At 40.8% G+C, this 22645-nt stretch overlaps 1 protein-coding gene across 1 annotated transcript in view; it reads left to right on the forward strand.

Annotated features, from left to right (window-relative positions):
- slit3 (slit homolog 3 (Drosophila)) overlaps positions 1-22645 on the forward strand; it is a 180093-nt gene that overhangs the window by 1007 nt on the left and 156441 nt on the right. Inside the window, exons 2-4 of the mRNA XM_053631039.1 lie at positions 13271-13342; positions 15498-15569; positions 18969-19040. Coding sequence (XP_053487014.1) covers positions 13271-13342; positions 15498-15569; positions 18969-19040 — 216 coding nt within the window. The remainder of the gene's footprint in view (positions 1-13270; positions 13343-15497; positions 15570-18968; positions 19041-22645) is intronic.

The following is a 22645-nucleotide window of genomic DNA, read 5'->3' on the forward strand; positions in this document are numbered from 1 at the left end:
GTAATATCACAGGGATATCAGGTACAGTCAAACTGTCACATTCACTGCAAACCAGCCTGTATAGACAATAGACTGGTTTTGTTCGAAAACCTCAGCAGAATTTATGTTGGACTCATTTCATGCATGTTAGTTTATTATTTTGTTTTTAACAACCTGGGATTATAGTAAACGAACTAAAACACATCTAAATCACTGGCTGGTCTAACTTAATTAAGGGACAAAGCTGATGTGATTAAATGCAACTGGATGTGCAATCATTTAATGAATTGATCAGGAATGAACACAGTTCGTTTGTGAACTGCTGCTATTGTGTATCTGTGAGATAAAGTGTACCTAATGTGAACTGTTAGTAAGTAGTAATTAACTAGTAAGTAATTAGATAGTATTGGTGTTTTGGTACACTGATGGTGTGTTAGTCATTAGTTAGCCTCTATCATGGAAAGTAAGATAAAAATAATAAATAGGTTTTGTGTTTAGATGTGTAGGGTAGAAGTTGGGTTCTCCTTATGAATCCTATATATATATATATATATATATATATATATATATATATATATATATATATATATATATATGTATATATATATATATATATAAACTGAAACTGCGTGACCTGTTGCACTGATTAGAGAAGGACGAGTGATAGATCAGCACTGCGACCCTCATTTTCATTTATTTAAAATAATATCGTAATCGAATCAGAGTTTAAAACATCTGTAAACACGGAGAAGGAGATGAATACATTTATGAGATTGCGATAGACGTGTTTGTGTGCATGTGGGTGTGTGATTTGCCTTTTGTATAATTCACAGCCGTCGCAATGTTAGTGCAACAAAAGCCAAAACTGCAACGAGTATCGAAATGACATATTGTGCAGCTGGATACACATGAACACTGTATGAACACTGGATTAATTCAGAGTTATGCTAACAATGTAGTTTTGGCTGTGTACCGGGGAAAAAAACACCACCTTCATTAAACCGCTCATGAATATAATCTCGAATAATATTTACAATGCGGTTCTTTTTGCCTTTTCCTCAAATACAGCCTATGAGCTAGACGCTTCATGATGATGTGTTGGAATGTGTGAAATATATTACGGTCGTTCAAGCATTTCAAACACGGCATGACGTTTTAGGACGTTTTTGAGTGGTCAGATGTTGAGTGTAAAATGGTTTGCTTTGGCATTTGCTGAAGCTGTTGTGAAAGAAATATGCACAAGTTCACAGTGCTCTTAGGAGAAGGCAATTCATTGGTGAACAGTTAGATGTGTAAACCTTAAATGTTGTCGTTTTGTTAGCTTTCACTGTCGGAGAAATGCTTTGTCCATGAATTTTGTGCTCTTTTGTATTTTATAGCGTTTAAAAAGCAGACCACTGACTATTGCTGAATGTAACAGCAAAAAAAATGTACCAAGCGATTAAATGAAGTGTGGATCGTGTGTGTGTGTGTCTCTAAAGTGGAGAATAATGGATCAGTTTAGGGCAGTAAACAGGGTCTCATGCTTGACCTTCCCTCTTATCGCTTATAAGGTTATACTGCTTATAATAATAATAATAATAATAATAATAATAATAATAATAATAATACCTTAGTCACAGTGCTATTTACTGATAGACATGCAAGGCATCATGAAGTTAACCAGCATAAGGAGTAGGAGGTGACATTTCTACAAGACATTCTACAATACTTCACTCTTAAAAATAAAGGTACTTCAATGGTTCTTTACAGCACCATAGGCTTTGCAAAGAACCTTCTTCTTGTCAAGAACCAGTTTTCATTGTATATGGTTCTTGAGTTGAGCTATATGGTTCTTTGGAGCTTAAAGAATTTCTTTATGTTTCATTATGGCTTCTTCAGAGCAGAGTATTGGTTCTTCAAGGTATCATCCCTTAACAGGTTAAAGAACCTGAACCCTATAGAGTTCTTAAGAGTGACATCACTCTTAAGAACCTTACTTTGGTTTCTTAAAGCAGTAAAGAGGTTTAAAGGGTTTTTTAGAGAACTTGTAATAACATGGTTCCTTGTGGCACTGCTGTGAAGAACCATTTCTGGGTTCTTTCAAGCATGAGTAAATAGTATAGGTTCTTTAAAGCACCAGTAAATCTGAATAACTTGAGAGTTAAAGGCTTTGCACAACTTAAAAGGGTTCTCCGATGGCATCAGGCTGAAAAACCCTTTTTTGGTTTTAACTGGAACCTTTATTTTTAAGTCATTTCTATAAGACACAGTATGTGCCACAATACATAGGTTTGCTATCAAACTGCCAGCATTTATGTCCAGTGATAAGTTTTATTACATTTTTCTATTACGAAAATGGATTATTTTGCACTAAAACTCTGTAATGAAAGTAGAATGTTTTACAATTTAAAGATTCTGTACAACGTCAAATATCCTTAAGCAAGATAAAAAAGAAGTTATAAAGATATTGCTCTCTCTCTCTAGCTACGACATCTCAGAAAAGTGTATTGCATTTATACAGTATATATATATATATATATATATATATATATATATATATATATATATGTATATATATGTATATGTCTATGTATATATGTATATATACAAGATATAATTGATATAATTGACCACAATAGCAATATTATATCATGACATTGCCCAGCCGTATGAGCAAGCATGTTTTATAAATTTAATTTAATTTAATTTAATTGATCAAATTAAAAGTTTTCTCTGACTGTAGCGTGACAAGAAAAACATACAAACTTTGACTGGAGGGTCTTTTGACCCTTGTAACCTGTCAAACCCTCAGGGGTTTTGTTAGGAATGTCCACGTGAAGGAACATAAATTTAGGCGAGCCCCATTTATTCACACAGTGGGGTGTTTATTTGTTTACATGGTCAGGATGGGTCTCGGTAAAGCACCTTCATACTTCGCTGAGTATTTCCAAATTTGACTGTGAGGCAGTGTTAATGCTGTTTTGTAGATTGCAGGATTAAGAAACTAGTTGATCAACCTGAAAAGTTCAGAACTCACAGAGGCCTTGACTTAAAGTCGTTCCATAAAATATGGTTTCACGACCACTTAAAGTCCAGGTGCTGGCTGCATCTCTCTCGGGGGTGGTTTACACACTGCCACCGGTCCTGTAACGGCCTGCAGTGTTGATGGAAGTGTAATGAGCACACATCTGTCTCATGAACACGTATAGTGGAGAGTTAATAGATTTTTCCTCTAAACGTTACCTTTTGTTGATAGCATTTATGAGTCTTCACTCAGTGATTGGTGTTCTGTCCGTCACACACACGTACACACACACTGTTATTCTCTCACACACATGTGCAAGCTCACTCTCACTCGAACATGTGTGCAGTCGCATACACACCCGGGCTGACTGACAGAGTTTTCACACTGGCCAGTCCGCTCTCGCTCTTCGCACTTCAGGAGCACAATGTGGCACATTGTGGCTGGCGCAGCACGCTGCTGGCTCTCATCAGAAGTCCACACTGAAATGAGAGAGATAGAAAGAACGAGCCAAATGCCATTCTCTGTCCCCTTACACCCCCTGCATGCCTCAGTGTATTTCAGCAAAGAAGAAGGAGTGGGAATGGCATCCTCTCTTTCTGGAGCAACATGCAGGTTCTCGAATGGCCTCAGATGTTCACCCAGCCTAAAACGTGCATCTGTATGCTCAATGTTTCAGATGTCTAGTCATTTTAGGAAAGAATCTTTCTCCCTTTAAAGATCACAGGGCTAAACAAAACATAAATTCATTAGTTAGTCAAGTGGAGGCTCTAATGTGCTGCATAGTCACATATTTTGCTTGCTCTGAAACCTAAGTAATTAATAACATATGGCAAGCTAGCTAGTTAAGTGTATTAATACCGACTACAATTAACAAATGACTATGTGATTATAATCCCCTTCTAAGTTTCTAATGTAGACTAATGTGTTTGCATCCTCGATGAAAAACTCAGCAAGTCATTGGCCAAGGTTTCAGCTATGAGATGTGGTGTTCTGTACTTATATTACATACACTCACCATCCACTTTGTTAGGAACATCTGTACACCTGCACATTCATGCAGTTATGTAATCAGCCAATCATGTTGCAGCAGTGCAGTGCAGATACAGGTCAAAAGCTTCACATCAAACATCAGAACAAAGAAAAAATATGATCTCTGTGACTTTAACCGTGGCATGGATGTTGGTGCCAGATGGGCGGGCTTGAGTATTTCAGAAACTGCTGATCTCCTGGGATTTTCATACACAAGTTTACATAGAATAGTGTGAAAAGCACAAAACATTGAGTGAGCGGACGTTTTGTGGATGAAAACACCTTGCTGGTAAGAGAGATCGGAGGAAAATGGCCAGATCCGAGGTTCGAGCTGAGAAAAGCATCTCAGCGTGCACAAAACATCGAACCTTGAGGTGTATGGACTAAAACAATAGAAGACCACATCAGGTTCCACTCCTGTGAGCCAAAAACAGGAATCTGAGGCTATCATGGGCACAGACTCACCCAAACTGGACAATTGAAAAAATATCACGTGGACTTTTTCCAGTATTTAACTGTCTAGTTTGGGTGAGTCTGTTCCCATGATAGCCTCAGATTCCTGTTCTTGGCTGAAGGAGAGGAACCTGATGTGGTCTTCTGCTGTTGTAGTCCATCCACCCAAAGGTTTGATGTGTTGTGTGTTCTGAGATGATTTTCTGCTCACCACGGTTGTAAAGAGTGATTATTTGAGTTACTATATACTTCCTGTCAGCTCAAAATATTCTGGTCATTCTCCTCTAATCTCTCTCATCAACAAGGTGTTTCATCCTGGAGACCCTCCACTGACAGGATGTTCTTTTGTTTTTTTTTACACAATCCTGTCTAAACTCTAGAGCAGGGGTGTCCAATCTTATCCAGAAAGGGCCGGTGTGGGTGCAGGTTTGCATTCCAACCAAGCAGGAGCCACACCTGAGTCTACTGAAAGCCAAGATCAACTGATTAAACAGGGGGAATCAGGTGTGGCTTCTGCTTGGTTGGAATGAAAACCTGAACCCACACCGGCCCTTTCCAGATAAGATTGGACACCCCTGCTCTAGAGACTGTTGTGTGTGAAAATCCAAGAAAATCAACAGTTTCTGAAATACTCAAACCCGCCCATCTGGCACCAATAACCATTCCACGGTTAAAGTCACAGAGATCACACTTTTTCCCCATTCTGACGTTTGATATGAAAATTAACTGAAGCTCTTGACCTGTACCTGTATGATTTTATGCATTGCACTGCTGCCACATGATTGGCTGATCAGATAAGTGCAAAAATGAGCAGGTGTACAGGTGTTCCTAATAAAGTGATCGGTGACTGTATATTAGTTCAGTGTGGCTAGCATCTTTATTTTCTCTCAGGAGTATGACAAATTTGCAGTGTACATTTCTTCATATTCCTGATAAACAGGTCATCTACACACTAATTAATTCTGCCTAGTAAAAATCGGTCTGTCGTCAGGAATCACAGAGCTCACCCTGTTGTTCGTAACAGTCTTGAGGTGTATCCTACCACAGTGAAGCACACTGAGTTTAAATATAGCTACATACCAAATGAAAATGTTTTTTAGCAAAAGTCAGGAATGTTTTCTGCTTGTCCTGGGCTCATGGACTACTGAATTTGTCTGGTTCATAACGTATCACAATAGAAAATGATTCTTATTGATGAACCATACCAAGCATCTCTGATGTAAGATGAGCACTAAATATATTGAGTCCATGATTTTTCACTATGGATAAATATCAGAATATGTTTTAACAATGGGGAGAAAATAATATTAGCACTACTGGCAAAATATTATAAAAATAAATAATAAAAAATTAAATACAAATGCCCATCAAGATACTAAGAGTATATAAAAAATTGTATTGTGGAACCCTGAATCAAATCGAGACAAATTGCAAAGTTTTGGTCAGGAGTAGATGCATCTGAGAGGCATGAGAAGCATGTGTGTATATTTGTTGTGCTGAGGTTTGAACTAACAGTCTCTTGGTCAGGAGATGGGTTTGTGGTCTTCAGTATCCTCCTGACCCCAGCACAACACAAGAGCAGCATGTGTGAAATCTGCGCACGGGTGAACATCTCTAGTGCAGCCTGCCAGGCATCTTGCGGGCATGGACTTCTGGGAAACATCAGGAACCAAATGTCTTAGCCAGGACTGGCAGTAAGGATTGTATGCTTTTAGCGAAAGACTTGGCTGGAGAACCACAAGTCGAAGTCATTAATGTCCTTGATAGGGTCCCGGTGAAAAGGAGGGACACTGAGGTCTCTCCAAGTGTGTATACAGTCCTCCAAGTGTGTGTCACGCTTGAATCCAAGACTGGGTTTGATCGTATACATGCTTTGCGGCCATCTCAGGTTAACGAGGGCCTGCTTTTGTTATGGGACCTTTGTCACCAAAGCAACACGTCAAAACCCAGACTCCAAATCGTTCCATGTCATTTTCAGCCTAGCTGGACGCGATATGTTTATTTAGACTTCACACAATTGGATACATCTTGACATGGTTTGTATTTCTCACAGTAACAGAAGCTAAATCAGAGCCCCCAACACAATGGTTTGCATCTAGCAACCTGTTAAACAAAAGGATCAAGCTGGAATCTCTTAGTAATCCATCAGGATGCTGCCACGCCCGACTGGTTTGAATCCGGAGCGGTATTGTCCTCGTCAGATCCAGGAGCTGACCCTTTCAGCTTTGATGAGATTTACATGAGTCATCCATTGAACCAGGAGCTTGCTTGGTTTTAAACAAGCCTCCTGCTGAATAAACAGAAGCTGTGGAGATCTGGCAGGGCCGCCGTTCTTAAATATGGTCAGAACACTCCGAGTTTATTTTGTTTCGGCTGTTCCCCCTTGCGATGACGTCCACAGACATATGCCACACTCGTTTTATTTGTTCCTATTGGTATTTTTTTCTTTGTTCTCGGTTTGTTTTTGGCCGCTCTCAGGGTGACGGGTTATGGATGGGTCCTGTGAGGCCTAGCTGTCATTTAAGCCTTTAGCCGAGAAGCCTCGGAAATGCCTTGTCACCCCTCAACCGCTTGTTTCTGCTGGATTTGTAGAAGAATTTGTAGACTGTGCTGGAGCAAACGTTTGGCCGTCTAAGCTATCGTCTGCCAGGGTATTTGGAAATAAACGATCTTGAGAGTAAACAGACACAAAGGAAATATGAAACAATTCATTTTTGTCTGTTCTGCTTAATGTGATGAGAGCTTCGTTTAGCCAGGAATGCAGCTACATGATATGGGAATGATAATATTTACTAAACAAAAGCCTCCCTGAGACAGACCCCAGCCAGATACAATAAGAAGTCTAATCTTTTACTGGCACATTCATTCTTTTGCAGAATCTGCTAAATGTTTTGATGATGTAGATGCTTTTTCTCTTTGGAATGTGATATGATTTCTCACAGTGAGGATTTAAAAGGGTTTCGGCGTCATGACTTTTCTCAGAAATGCTCTGAATGGTCATCAACTACTTTTCAGATTGGGTTTGCGATGAACATTTCAGCAACTTGGGAGTAAAGATGTCCGATCCTACACCATGAGCTAATGAAGTTAGATTTCATCGAACACTGATTAGTTTTTATTTTAGACCACTGTGAAGGTACCAAGCAAAAATGGTTAATGGCGATGCTGAATTTTTGGAGTGCTGCTAGATTCAAAACTCAAACCAAATGTTGGCACCGATGGTGTAGACAGCAGTGATGCTGTGCAGAACAGCCGTAGTTATTGTAGCGTCCTTCTTAAGAACTTATGCCCAGTGAAGACGTGTGGTAACCACATGACGGTCTTCTGCTGGCAGATGAAAGACAAGGGGGCCGATCTTTTTATTCCGTCTATGGTGGGGTAATAAACCACTCTATTTTATCTTTGACGAGTACAAACAAACAATGTCCTAGCAGGATGCCATCTACTGCAACAAGGCCTAAGACAAATAGTGTGCCGCGAATGCAGGAGAGCTTAGCTGTAGGTGTTCTACTGTGCAGTATACAAAGAGTTGATAAGAATCATATTAAAACACAGCAGCACAAGCTCACAGCGGCACCTCCATATGTCTCCTCCATATCTAATATAAGCCGCTGCTGTTCTGCCTCACTGAGAGTTTGAAAAACCCAATGAGATGTGACTGATTAATTGAAGGTAGACAGTAGGGGTATTACGCATTGCCTCTATCTGTATCTGCATTTGTTTATTGTTCCTAATTTTCGTGTCTGTATCATACTCAGAAGTGGAAACAGTCTAGACTGGAAGGCCATACGCTAGGAACACACTATCAGAATCTTCTAAGAAGCTGTGATGCAGTGCTGCTGCTAGTCAAAATGGCCTCCTTTAAGTGGCATTTCATTCTAATGCCTGTATGATTTTCCAGGATTTTCTTTTAATAACAACAACAGAGAATGTTCATTTAAGAATGATGAAAAACATTCACAATGAAAGTACAAGGTAATCTGTTTAAAATGAATGAAATCATTATCTTTGTGGGACCCCAACAGAGATATGCAGTCACATGGAGTGTACTGGTTATATGTATGCACACCACTGTTAACTTGTTTCCTATGCAAAGACTAAGAAAAAGAAGAGGAATTTGTCTCCCTTGTCTCTCCTAGAACTTTTTGAGCTAGTTTTTTTTGTACAGTTTTTGAGTTGTAGTTGGGGTGGGATCTATTTTGCTGAAACCTGGCAACCCTGTCTGTGAGTTTCATATTCGCCCTTTCCAAACTCTGTATGAAAGTAAAAACCATGTTTTCGTCCTGTGGGATCCAAGTCGCAATATATATATATATATATATATATATATATATATATATATATATATAACACGAGTCTCAATGTGAGGGTTTTTCAGGGGGTTGGGGGCTGTGGGTGGAACACGAATAAGGCATTTCTTATTCATATCTTTATTTTTATTCATTTAAAACACATTATCAGTACATTATATCAGTATAACGTATTCATGTTCGGTTTCATCCCTAGTAGACGGCATCCTACTGTGAACAATTACAGCAGCAAACGTGTTAATCTTAATCCTTATCGGTTACTCTTACATGTGATGTTGGGGGCCTCATTTGCATTTTTTCCCCCCTTTTTAAAAAAAAATAATGTAGGCTCATGTTTATTTTAGGCTGAATGATATCACCAGAGAATGTTTAGAATATTAGCAAAGCTGTTATACTTGAACTACTTGAGTTGACTAAACTGTTTTAAAGAATATGAAGGTACACTAAACAGAAATTATTGTACTTTTGACCTGCGGTTCGGTCGCATCTTGCCAGAGTCTGGAAGTTCCAGATGAAAACCACTCACAGTCCGAACTCAAGAAGAGCAACTCAATTAGGATTCCAAACAGCGCTCCGAAGCTTTGCAGAGGAAATGGAGCATACCTATCTGCTTCTTGCGGACTAGACTCATAGGCTTTAGGGGAAATAACAGGAGATTGCGGCGGGAAACGCATTGTGAATTGCGGATTGTATAGGTAGAGGGACATGAAGCCGCTTTTGTGTTTTTATAAACATTCTTCTGCCATGACTTGAAGGGTTTAAGGGATCTTGCGGATGAATCACCTTCTTACCACAGCTCAATTCATGATGCAGTGCACATTTCCAGTGCTTCCATTTTTATATACTGTAACTGCTGGGTGAGATCTAAAGTCATGCTGCATGCAGGCTCGCAATGGCTTACATTTAGCCTGCTGCTTTAATAACCTCATGTGGGTGTTGAGCCTCAGGGGGAACCCACTGTTCGAGCAGAGCACCTGCCATTCAGCTTGTCACTTTATCCCTTCTAGAACAATACGAATGAGAACAATAGCCAATGGGGGGCAGCTTTATCTCTGACCTCCACCTTGTCAAATTGACTTTAGGACTCAGTAGCGGCAATTCTTGCTTAACTCCCTGGGTTGCTGAACATATAGTGTAGCGTAGTGACAGAGAGAAGGATGGCTGGATTAGCACAGAGGGCAGTTTAGAAAAGGAGGCAGGAAAGATAAAGCTTTTAGATTCATCACTCTGAGCTGTTGAGATTAATAAAATTAATGGACAGGACAGGAATGGCAAATAACAGTGTTTAAAACTCACGGTTTCTCACAGCGAAATTTAAATCATGGGGAAAAAATAAAAAAAACAACCCAGGACTGATTGGCTTAACACATTAAACTCACAGAACTATGTTCCCCATCCTAATAGTTGAACTACAACACATCATTTATAATATTTACTGAACAATATCATTTATTTTAAATAACTGAATCACACAGTGAGAATTTAAGGAGTTAAGATGGTTTCCATCCATCTATTTTCTGGTGCACTTATCCTACACATGGTCACACCCCCATGGGAAGCAGGGCACAAGGTGGGGGGCACCCTGGAATGGGTGCCAACCATCGCAGGGCATAATCACACACACGCTCACACACCCATTCAGACATTACGGACAGTTTAGAGATGCCGATCAGTCTACAGCACATATCTTTGGACTGGGGTAGGAAACCAGAGTACCTGAAGGAAACCCCTGAAGCATGAGAAGAACAAACTCTGCACACCCAGGGCAGAGGTGGGAATTGAATCTCCAACCCCAGAGGTGCGAGGAAAATATGCTAACCATTAAACCACCGTACCTCCCAAAACCTGGGTTTAAAGTGAGAAATGATTTCATAACACCCTAAACCATTCGTTTTTGTAACATGATATCTTCAATGTACCCTTCAAACACCCCGTTAGGGCTACAAAACCTAAGGTTTTACATGTACAGATTACACAAAATGCACCATGACTCTTTCTTCATAACCAAAAATGATGGATAGGCCCACATCCAAGTTTCCATTCCCGAGTCTTTTCCTGAGTAGCTCATGTTATGTTAAAATCTACATTGCTGAGACGTCGTTCTGGTGCATTTGAGAAAGGCAGATCCATTCTTGGCCTGGCTGATGTAGAATATAGATGTATAAGGGGAGAGAAATTGCAGAGGAATGTGCTTTGAGAATGAGAGAGAGAGAGAGAGAGAAATTTGGTTAGTGTATATCATGTCTCCTCAGTGCCTGTGCGCTATAATATGTCTACAATATGGCTCATATTAGTGCCCCTGATGTGCATTTTGTGGAGTAGGGGAAGTCTTTTGAAATTCAATATGCCCTTAAATCAGATTTATAAATGTTTATTTATATTATGTGAACCACACTCGACCAACTGGAGATAGGCCTGTATGCCTATGTATGTGTGTATGTGTGTGTGTTCTTGAGCCCTAATTCCTACAGTGTAGTCTATAGGAACTTCAGTGCACAGGTTTTTTGGTGGACTAACCAAGTATGGCTATATCTTCTGTATATACATTTGTAAAAGCAGTACAAATATAGATAAGTTAAGTGCCTAGAAACAAAATAACTACCGGCCTCCTGAGGACGATTTTTTAGATGCATCAAGAACAGTATATTTATATAATCTCTTTTTCTTATACTTTAAGCTTGCATTGCATTTCAGCTCACATACGATTGCACTAAGCATAGCACTGAACTTTCTGCAATGCCTGACAAATCATCTGGCTTGTTTTGTGGCCTGTAATTAAAAACAAGAGCAATATGATTGATGCCATGTAGGTCTGTCTGAATGCTGAAGATCACTGGTGGATGATGGTTGGAACAGATTGTTCTGTTTTCGTGTAGCATGTTACTGTGCGTGACTGAATGTGGGTTTGCACTGGAACTACAGATGGGCGCATCAATCCTAAATATTGATCTATACTGGTCCTGACATTTCTCTTTGGGAATCGATCTACGCATAAAGATATTGATTCTAAAAAAAACGTATATATTAGTGAATACATTGTAGTCTTTGTTCTACTTATCATGCAGGCGTGGTGGGAAATAGGTTACTGGGAATGTAGTACTGGGAACCCTGCCCTATTACAGTTTCCCTAGTGCTTCTACTGGGATAGTGCATAGTTTAGCGGCAAGGGATTGTTTTTTTTGTTTTTTTAATCATATGCTGTTCCGAATAAACAACACAGCTATGCTCAGCTCCATCTCAGCCACACCATAATATAATCCATCCAAATATTGTTCTCTTCCCCTGACTACGTAGTTAGCATGCACTATCCTCGGTATTTATTTTATTGTTTACTTAGTGTATGTATTTGCACTTGTACTATAGTAATATTGAATATATATATATATATATATATATATATATATATATATATATATATATATATATATATAATATTATATAATTATTATTATTATTATGATATTTATTTTGAATATATTTCTTGTACCATGTTTACTGATTTGAGTGTAATTAGTATAACGAGACATACATGTCAGATAAAAATTTATCTTATTTATCTTATATATATTCTCTTTATTTCCTTCTGTAGACCATACAATATCACAGCTGCATACCTCAGATGTATATTTAAGACTGTAAATAAATGCTTCATTATCAAGAATTTCTTCCCCACTCCTGATTCTCGCATCGGAATCTGATCCATATTCGGCCGCCTCAACCCGCTGAAATCTTGATTGTAGTGAGACTTTGCTGAATTATAATATTGAAATATTTTTCAATATCACTTTTATATAATGGTACACTTTTTTACTTTTTAAGTATCATGGATATTGTCAGGTGATAGTGTTATAGGGCAACAACCGCATGCACACATTCACACACTCGTTTACATCTACGAGCTATTTAGAGAAATCCAAAATTTTGACAATTTATTTGAAATTCAGTATTTTCTTGGTTAAATACTGAGGATGTTTTGTAAATGTGGAATTAAGCAATAGTTTTTAATAAGGCTCCACTGGTTTATTGGTGGTTTGTTAGCAAAACTTCAGTGAAACTAAATGTTGATACATATGGTTTATTATCTGTCATCAATATCACAATATTGGTTTAAAAAAAAAATCTAAAGTTTCACCAGTACTTAATATCAGTATTACTTGGAGGAATTGGCTCAAAAAAATAACAAAAAAGTGGTATTGCTATCTCTAATGAGAAGCAAAGTGGCTCAGTGGATGTACACTGAGAGGACCTTGCCTTTGGCAGAAAATGAGAGCTCGGTCTTGGGCAGCGCTTACAGAACCAGACATCCACAGAGGTGCAGTAATGTGTCCTGACAGACGCCGAATACATACAGCGTTCCGGCATCTGGAGGTCTAGAATTCATACTGAGTGTCTAAGAGCAGCTTAGTGAGTGCACTAAGTTTATACTGTGATTGTGATCATTGTGATGAACAGGATATCTAATCTTTTTTTTTTTTAAATCTTTTTCCTCCAGAGACCTGGACAGAAATAACATCACTCGGATCACCAAGGTGGACTTTTCCGGACTCAAAAACCTCAGAGTTCTGTAAGACTTAAAAATCTCTTCAATTCCAAAGCGTGAAGCTGTCAAAACCTTAAACGTATCCCAGTTGGGGTGCAGGAAAGGATTACTATACAGCACACATCTTAATAAAGCATACAGACATTTAATCTGAGTCGGTCCGACACATTTGACACGACCTTCTTTACCGAGCGTGAAGTCACTGAATCATGTTCAGTCAGGCTTTAAACTTATTCTGAAGTCTGAGAGACACAGAAGTGCGCGCTTTACACATCGGCTGTGCTGAACTCAAATAAACAGCTTACGACCGGTCTTGCCGTGCCATGCAGTGCGCTCGGGTTTGTCTAGTGGCGGCACACTGCCAGAGCAAGTGTGTTAGGAGCTTAATGACTGCAATCACTGAGCGCTATGTGCTGTTTAACTCATGAGCAAGGGCCTGTAAAGCGGGAGTGGCATTTAGTTCAGAATAAATGTGGAAAAAAAAGAGAAACTAATGAATGATGACAAGCTGGCATGGTGTATCTTTAAAAAAATAACAACTCTGCACTGACCCCTGGGAGCCCACACAGGACCCCCCTTATCGTTCTGGAAGGCTGGTACCGTGATCTCCTCCATCTGATAATGTGAAGCAAGCCTCCACACACATTCGCAGCTGAAACCTTAAAGGGTAAAGCCTGGTGTGCAGATCCAGAGTCTCCCATAAGACTTGCGCCTGGTTAGCGCTAAGGGCAAGAACAACACAACGTACTCTTTAAATACCATATGTGTTAGCTCAGTCTCTAATAGAGAAAGCCCCCCTGCACACACTTTTTTCATCCCTGTGAAGCCTAGGTGTTTGCCTGTGTCCCATATGTTTCTAGAGAATACTTCAAAACCGTCGAGGGCGAGTTGCTGAGAATCGAAGCAAAAGAAACATCTAATATTCCTCACTACACACCAAAGACCATCTGGAGGGGATTGAATAAAATGACTTTTAATGCCAATACATAAACCAGCAGGGGACAGATCCCCCATTTAAATGAATAAGCCAGAATCTTATTCAGTTCTTAGCCTGATTTGAGGCATACGCTACAAGGTATGTTTGTTATCTGCAAAGAATGCCGTTGTTGCAGATGACTGAAGTTAATTAATATCGAATTTTTCCCCATCTGCTGCATAAAGCCTGTGCACACTGTGCGATTTTTAATAGTCCTTTGCGACTGTTGCTTGACAGACTGTACGAACATGATCCCCGCTGTACGCCGTGTCACACTGTAGGATCTCGGCTGCCATTAATGTCAGTCAAGACGCGGAAAACGGACATACGCGAGAAGACTCGTGCGGAGTAGGACAAGCCAGACTACAGGACCGTGCCTCGAATCTTCCAACACTGCCAGAATTTAATCGGAGGAAACATTTGATCGCAACGGCCGTTAACCGGCTGTCAGGGAACGCGTCAAACTAGCGATCAAAGACTACAGATTTTGGCCTAGGATTGTAGGAATCTTTTAGGACGCCCGAATCGTAGCCAAAATCGTACAGTGTGAACCCGATGTAAGACAGTGTTGCTGACGCTACATGAGATCCAAGCTAGAAATCTGTCTCATACTGTCTCTACTTACTGTGTCATCACATACGGACAAAAAACACAGTCTTGTGTATAAACATTTTCTTTAAAAGGCTGGAGCAAAGTTCCAAATTAGAGGCCCTGGATATTTTAGTCCAGTGTTGCTTGATTTCCCATATAGTTGTGCTAGAGTATCAGTTAGTGGCATGCTGCTGGGGCTTCCCATGCATGTCACTGCATGTTGGCTCTAATTCAGCCAGACGCAAATCTAAACAAGAATTGGCCATAGAGATGTAGTGCCTTTGTAATGCATCTGGAAAACTTTAGGGGCCCTGTAACACGACATGGTAGAGGTTCAGAGTAGAGGGGCAAACCGAACTTACATGCCAGGACCTCACAGGCATGTCTGACATCAGAAGCACGTTCTGATCATTACAATCAGAGAGGTGAATCAAGATCCTGATAGAACGAAGATAAGCTTATCGTTGACAATTGTGACTAGACAAAGTCATGCTGAGTGAGGCCTTTATTATTTTTTTATCAATAGTCAATATTTAAAACACATTAACTCAGGTAATTATTGTGTTGTAGCTGCAGATTGGATTGGACAATGAAGCTGTTCTTCCTCCACAGGCATTTGGAGAACAATCAGATCAGTGTGATTGAAAGAGGAGCGTTCCAGGACCTCAAACAGCTGGAGAGGCTGTAAGTATAAGTGTCAGACACTAACACACGACTGTTTAGACAAAACATTTGAACCCAACACATATTTATTTCTGTTTGTATAAGCAAGAGTTCATCGGTCTCGATCTAAAAATACACCTTACTGTAGATATTTCTTTTTGGAGCGTTTGAACTTTTGAAGGTGACTTTAATAACTTCCATTTCAAGTGCAAAAAAAGACAGCATCCTCATTTGCTCCCTGCCATGAGACCGACTTATATTTGCTCTCCCCCGGTGAGAATCTTAACACCTTGGAGAGAAGTTGACCAGTGGGTCAAGCCAAACAGTCAGGCCATTCGTACAGATGGACAAGGTCGAGGAACGCTACACAGCTGTCTGGGGACTGGCTTGTCAGTGATTTTCTGAGTTTGTGTGTGAATTGTTTGAGTTTTTCTCTTGCCTGTGAAGTTGTGTATGGTTCTGTCAGAATTTGAGCAAAACCGTTACTCATCATCAGTGTGGTTAGGAAACGCAAATCAGAGGACCATCTGCCGTTTTTGCTGTGAGCGGACATGTGTGAGTTTGTTGACCACCCCTGAAACCACTTAGTGCTCATCTGCTTCCTAGCTCGTGTGTTTGCCTGGGTTTTACGCTGGGCATACCTCTGCCTGTCACACACGTTAGGAACCTTCTTCTTTTTTTTTTTTTTTTTTTTTTTTTTACAGTTTACAGTTTTGCCTTTCCTTGCTGATCTCATCTGAACGATGTGACTGTGACTCAAAATCATGTCCATAACCAACCTAGCCACTTTCATGTCCTCCAATGACTCAAAATCATGTCCATAACCAACCTAGCCACTTTCATGTCCTCCAATGACTCAAAATCATGTCCATAACCAACCTAGCCACTTTCATGTCCCCCAATGTAATATTGGGCCTCATTTAGGGCTGCAACTAACGATTATTATATTATATCCCTAACCCTTTTATTACCATTTTTTCATTTATTTAAAATAAAATCCACAAACTGAGTGTTAAAAATATAAACTTACAGACTAAAACTTTACACAACTGTTTGTCCAATTATATAAGACTGAAAATAACCCAATACACACAGACACACACCAGAATATATATTATTAATTTAGGATTCTGTGCTTTTTGTGCATCAATAAAAAAATAATGCATAAATATTTATATTTAAAATAAACTAAGTATATAAACAGGAAACTGAAGAAAGTCATTGTCGGTGATGCTGGGTATCTGCCAAAGCTAGCGGCGTCACGTTACGTGCGTATGATGTCATGCGCCGTCGATTAGAAAGCGGCTTATACTTCTGGGTAGTAAAAAAACAGCTAGTGTTCTATTTGAGACGATATTACCTTTCTAAAATTCACACACTAGACCAGGGGTGGGCAATCTTATCCGGAAAGGGCCAGTGGGGGTGCAGGTTTTCATTCCAACCAAGCAGAAGCCACACCTGAATTCACTGAAAGCCAAGATCAACTGATTAAACAGGTGGAATCAGGTGTGCGTCCTGCTTGGTTGGAATGAAAACCTGCACCCACACCGGCCCTTTCCAGATAAGATTGCCCACCCCTGCACTAGACGGTAGAGTAAATAGTGTATAGTATGTCATTTGGGACACAACTTTAATATTTACTCTCCGAAGCGTGTTTTCGGAACAGAAGTAACGTAATGAGTAAATCTCCCCCGTGCCGCGCGCAGACCAACTAATTGATATTGAGATTCGTTGACAACGATTTTCATAATCGATTATTATCGATTTTATCTTTTATTTGTTCCAGCTCTAGCCTCATTTATTAACCTTTTAGTAAAGTTGTGTTTAAATGTTTGTGTACTCCAACCAAACTAAAAAAATTTACAAAAGTTTTGGAAACACTGATTTTCTTACATGTACACATGTATGTATGTTGACAAATTCATTTCATTTGTGTGTGCTGTTGAAATAAATAACGTATTAAACTTGACCGTGTAATCTGAATATAAAATGACAGTAAATTGCCAGTTATACAATTTTAAGCCTATCAGTTGTGGTTCACGTTATTGAGTCTCCTTATATATAAATTTGTACAAACTCAGGAGCTCTTGGATAAAAATATCCTTTTTTCCCCCATGCTAACTGTGTTTTCATGAAAACCACATTTCTTGTGTAAATGCTCCCGCAAATGATTTATGAATAAAATTGTTCGTATTCACTTTGATAAATGAGGCCCTGTGATTGTTTTTGAAGCAGTCTTTATTCATATGATAACATAATAAGATGCTGGTAAAGTGCTGGAACATCGATGTTCATTTGTTTTCTCCGAAGAAAATCTCGAGACAGTCTTGGACAGCCTAAATCGAGCGATGTAATTTTGAAGGTTGTGTGGGTTTTGATTGCATTTTTTTTTTTTCAGGTCTAGATTTATGGGCCAAAACTGCAGTTTGGCCAGATTTAAAAGTCTACTGTATGCTGGGCAAACCTTCTTCGGCATCAAAGCCTGCTTCACAGAGTCAAATTTGTCTCATACCCTTAATAGGCTCTAAAACCACAACACTGTCTCGCCTAGTCAGGCCTAACTCGGGGACATGGGGGTTAAGACTTAAGGGACTGTGCCGAAAGCTGATACAACTCTGAGAATCCTTTTTCCTAAGCGTCTGCTGATGTCACAAAGCTGGATGGAGTAAAATAGTGTACAGATGCCAGAACCGTTCCTCCAACGCATGCCTTCATCCTGGTCCTATGACCTCTGGGGTCAGTACTATCCCCTCATTCTCTGATTAAATCCCTGTGTAAGGGTCGTCTGATGAAAGCCCTGAGTCTGTGGAGGCTCATGTGAGGGATTACGGCTTTTTATGGCTTGCTGCAGGAGATAACCTGGGCCATCTTCTGTGGAACACATCCCATTTCCCAGCGGCCTTGGCACAGCTGTGAACCCTGACCCCATGATGCTGCCGTGGGCCAGTTTCTGTGGTCCTGGGCTCAGTGGCAGGTTTGACCTGGCTGATTGCTCTAATCATGAAGATTGATTGGTCTGTCAGAGTGCCGTTTATATTTGTCCTGCCTTCCCATTGATCTCTGTTTTCTGTGCCAGGGCAGATGTTTGTGTGTATCCGCTCTCTGTCAGTGTGCAACGTCAAACAGTCCTAAGCTCTGTCTGTGCCTCTCACGCTCCTCTTCCATCTTAAGCACGCTCATGTTCCATCAGTCATTCCATAAAACCAAAAACCAACCCCCTCCCCATCCCGCACACACACACACACACACACACACACACACACACACAGATCTATGTTTTCTGAAAGGTCGTTCCCACACTGTTCCTCAGTACTTTTAATGTCCGTCTTGCATTATACTTCTCATTTGTTTTGACCATGCTGACTCTCGTCCTTTTCCTGCCCTCGATCTCACTCTTTCTCTCCTTCTCTCTCCTCACAGGCGTCTGAACCGGAACCGGCTGCAGGTTCTGTCGGAGCTGCTATTCCAGTCCACACCCAAGCTGGGCCGCCTGTAAGTCTATGTTTCTTTGATATTCCAGCTAAGAAAAAAACGACAAATCAAAACAGTGGTCAAACTTCCCTGCTGTCTTTATTTTGATCATTGTCCTAGGAGGGAGCTCAGTCAAATATTTGGCTTTCTCCACAATGCTGTTTAAAAAGGACGTCATCAGAACAGGGTCTTGTTATTTGCTGTGGTTTTCTTACTCCAGATGTGGCTCTTTTATACAGGCCGAGGGCCCGGGGAGGCGTAACGCGACACGGCTCCACTCTATGTTACTAACGGTGTGGTGAAGGTGTGTTACCAGGAATGTTTAACTTGGAAAGACCGGATTCCTGTCGCTGAAGTTCATTTCCCTGCTCCAGTTTTGAGCAAGGGAGCCAGGTGACACAGAGTTTCTAGGTCTAGCTGCCAAGGAAGTCTTTATTTACAAATTTACGATCCGCGTCGAAGAGAAATTGCTCAGGTTAGCCTCGAGTCGGAGCAGGGGTTAAGTTTTGTAAGTGTTGATTTTGGGGTGCTTTGCATTAAAAGTGTGTGACATGTGAGTCACTCTGGGGCTTTTTATGTGCTCTCGAACCTTCTATGAGTAGCACTTTGTTTCAGAGGTCACTTTTGCCCCTGTTTTCCCTGCTGCTGGGAAGATCACACTGACATGTTAGCACTCCAGCGCACTTGATTTGCAAAGATGTTTGATACATGGATGATTACAACGATTGGGACTCGGTTTACAGACATGAAATTCCCTTTCATGTCAGCCACGGCTCACTGAGCAGCATTTAATATTTCTTCGGTGGATAGCCGAGCCTTTACAGAAACAATCAGCAGGAATGATGGTTTCATTTCCTCTCTGTTGCCAGCAGTTCCATAAAGCATTATTGGCAGTGATGTTCTTATTTATCACAACTTAATAAGTGTTCTCTCTGGCTGCAGGCTATAGTGAAGGAGTGGAAATGCTGAAGGAATGCCAGGCATTTACACCAAATCCCCTTATTTCTTATCCCCTCACTATTATTTAAATTATACCATTTGATTTTTTTTTCTTCTTTTCTTTGGCAACCTACAAGGGTTGTATAGGGTTGGGGGTGGCTTCCCAATAACTTAGCCTTGTCACAGTTGGTTAGGCTCGGTGGTACTGTGAAATGAACGGACCTACGTCTAACCTTCCCATTAAAAACCCTGAGGTGTTGCCAGTTGGATTTAGCAACACGAAGGAACATGCTCAGCTCGGAACAGGGCTAGAAAAAGCAACCAACTCTGACTTATGCTAGCAGGGGTCAAGGAAAGGTAACAGGCGTGTTCTGCCTGAAAGGCAGGCCTGAGGTGAGAGGAAGTGGAACATTGGTGGTCTGGGTGGGTGTGAGAGACCCCACTGTGGCAGGCCCAGGTGTTGTGAGACAGGCTGGGACAGTGGGAGGCAGTAAAGGAGAAACAGTGGCCGTCATAGGGTCATGACAGCTAGCACGGTCCATTTGTGGTCAGTGTGTGTGTAGCGCTGCTCTCTGCTCTGCCTTGAAGGAAAGCGGGTGGTTGCAGTTACAGACTCTGCGCAGTGCAGGCCAAGATATTTGCTTTTTACACACGCACACATACTCACAAACTCCGACACGCACACACATGCAGTGCATGGAGTTGGTTGGGTTCAGCTTCCAAAGATTCCTCCTCCCGCCCCTGCTCTCTCATACCTCCATACCGATGGATAATGGGAAGCAAATGAAGAACGAGAGCTCGGCCATGATCATGCCTGCTTCTGTTTATTAATGGTGGAGCAGAGCAAGCCTTCATATTAACTTCTCTTCCTGTGTGGAGTCAGGCCCCATGTGCTGGCTAGGTTCGAGCATGGGTTATTCAGTCAGCAAGAGCTACAGAGCTCCACCTCTGTCATTACGCTGGGCTCAGGTTGCGTGTGATTGTTGTGATTTAGGGGGGAAATGAGTGCGTAGCGCATAGTGAATCCTCCTTCAGATAATTCCAAGCTCTCGCTTTCTCTTTCATTTTCTGGACTCGATTATTCTGGCGGAGGTGAGCAGTTAGCCTGTCAGGACATAATGATCACCTCTCATGGCTGTTTTTTTGATTGATCAGGCCTGAAGTTTGCCTGACGCCTGCACGGCCATAAAAATTTGGGCGCAGGCCAGCTTCCTTCTGGCTTGCGTGTGCCTTTGCTTCTGAGAATCTTTGGCCACGCTTTGTTTTTGTATCACGAGCAATTCTGTTTTCCCCTCTTGTCAACCCCCACCATGGCGAGTTTGTTTTCTTTTCACAGCACTTATTTATTAGGAACAAATCAGCCTCCCACACGCGGGGCGGAGTCTCTCTCGGCTGCTTTGTGCCTCTCCTGGCCCGGAGCTTTAAACTCCAGATGGGAAGCAGGGCCTAGCTTTCTGAGTACTACAAAAAAAATCCCAAACCATTTGATTCCATCGTGTACATGTGACTCCAGCACCTAGCTAGCACAATGAATTTCTCATCAGCACTTTCCAAACTACATCATTATAACTGATGTTTTACTAAATCCCCATTGTAATTACCTCTTTACACACTAATATATCTTTAGAGCAAGAACTAGATGCACCAGCAGTACTAGTATTTACACGATAATTACAGTAATTGTATATTGCCGTGTAAAGTAGTGTGTTTCGGTGGCCGCAATAGCTGCCTAATAACGCAGCGCGTCTCGAGCGTATAAACCATGGAGCTGTGGCTGAGCGGCCCACGGATTGTTTTCAGAGAATCTAAGCCTCCCAGAATCCAGCCAAACCTCGTCCAAAATAGGGCTCGGTTTTTAAAGGCCAGACAGCTTAGTGATTTACTCCAAAGTCATATTTAGATAAATATAAGCTCCAAAGACTTCGAAAGTACTGAGGGAAAGCCGGCTGTATCCAAGGAGCTCAACGGAAAAAAAAAAAGCTGAATTTGTTTTTTTCCGTTAATAGAGCGGGTTTTCTCAGTAATCTACCAGCTTGTTTGGAAGCAGCAGGGGAGCTGATAAGACTTGTGCGAGACCGAGGGAGACAGTGGGAAGCGTTTCTCTGTTGTCAGACAGAGAAAGCTAATATTTTCAATTATGCTTCAGCGGGAGAGCTGTCAGTTCGTTAGTCCCTGTTCACCCTGACTTTCACATCATTGGCAGCTACTTAACCCTGTCAGATTTCAGGAAACCAAGTCTATACACAGACTGAACTAAACGTGTTCCTGAGCTTCTGCTCACGTGAGCATTTCTCTTTCTGTTTCTGCTGACAGGAGGTCGGAATAAATGAAGCTGTTTACACTTAGCCAAGGTTGATTACTGGCACGAAACAAATATTTTTCCAGCCTAGTCAGAACCCATGACCATACAAAGTTAAAGTTTAGAGGATGCATGCAAATGTGTGAGGCGACTCAGAAGCCAAGATTTCTAGCAATTTTATAATGTAACACCTCCCTGTTATGAGGGCAAACAGCAATATAATGTTGCCATATAGTTTATAGAAAGTTTATATGTACATAATGTGCACTAAAAATAGAAACACACACATGGAAGCTATTTAGGTTTCCAAATAAAGGCAAAGCGTGTAGGTAGAGGAAGTGTTTAGGTAGTGGATCTGAATATCATTAACGTCTCTTAGATGGCTAGA

The sequence above is a fragment of the Ictalurus furcatus genome, chromosome 8 (assembly GCF_023375685.1).
Source record: "Ictalurus furcatus strain D&B chromosome 8, Billie_1.0, whole genome shotgun sequence".
NCBI classification, from domain to species: domain Eukaryota; kingdom Metazoa; phylum Chordata; class Actinopteri; order Siluriformes; family Ictaluridae; genus Ictalurus; species Ictalurus furcatus.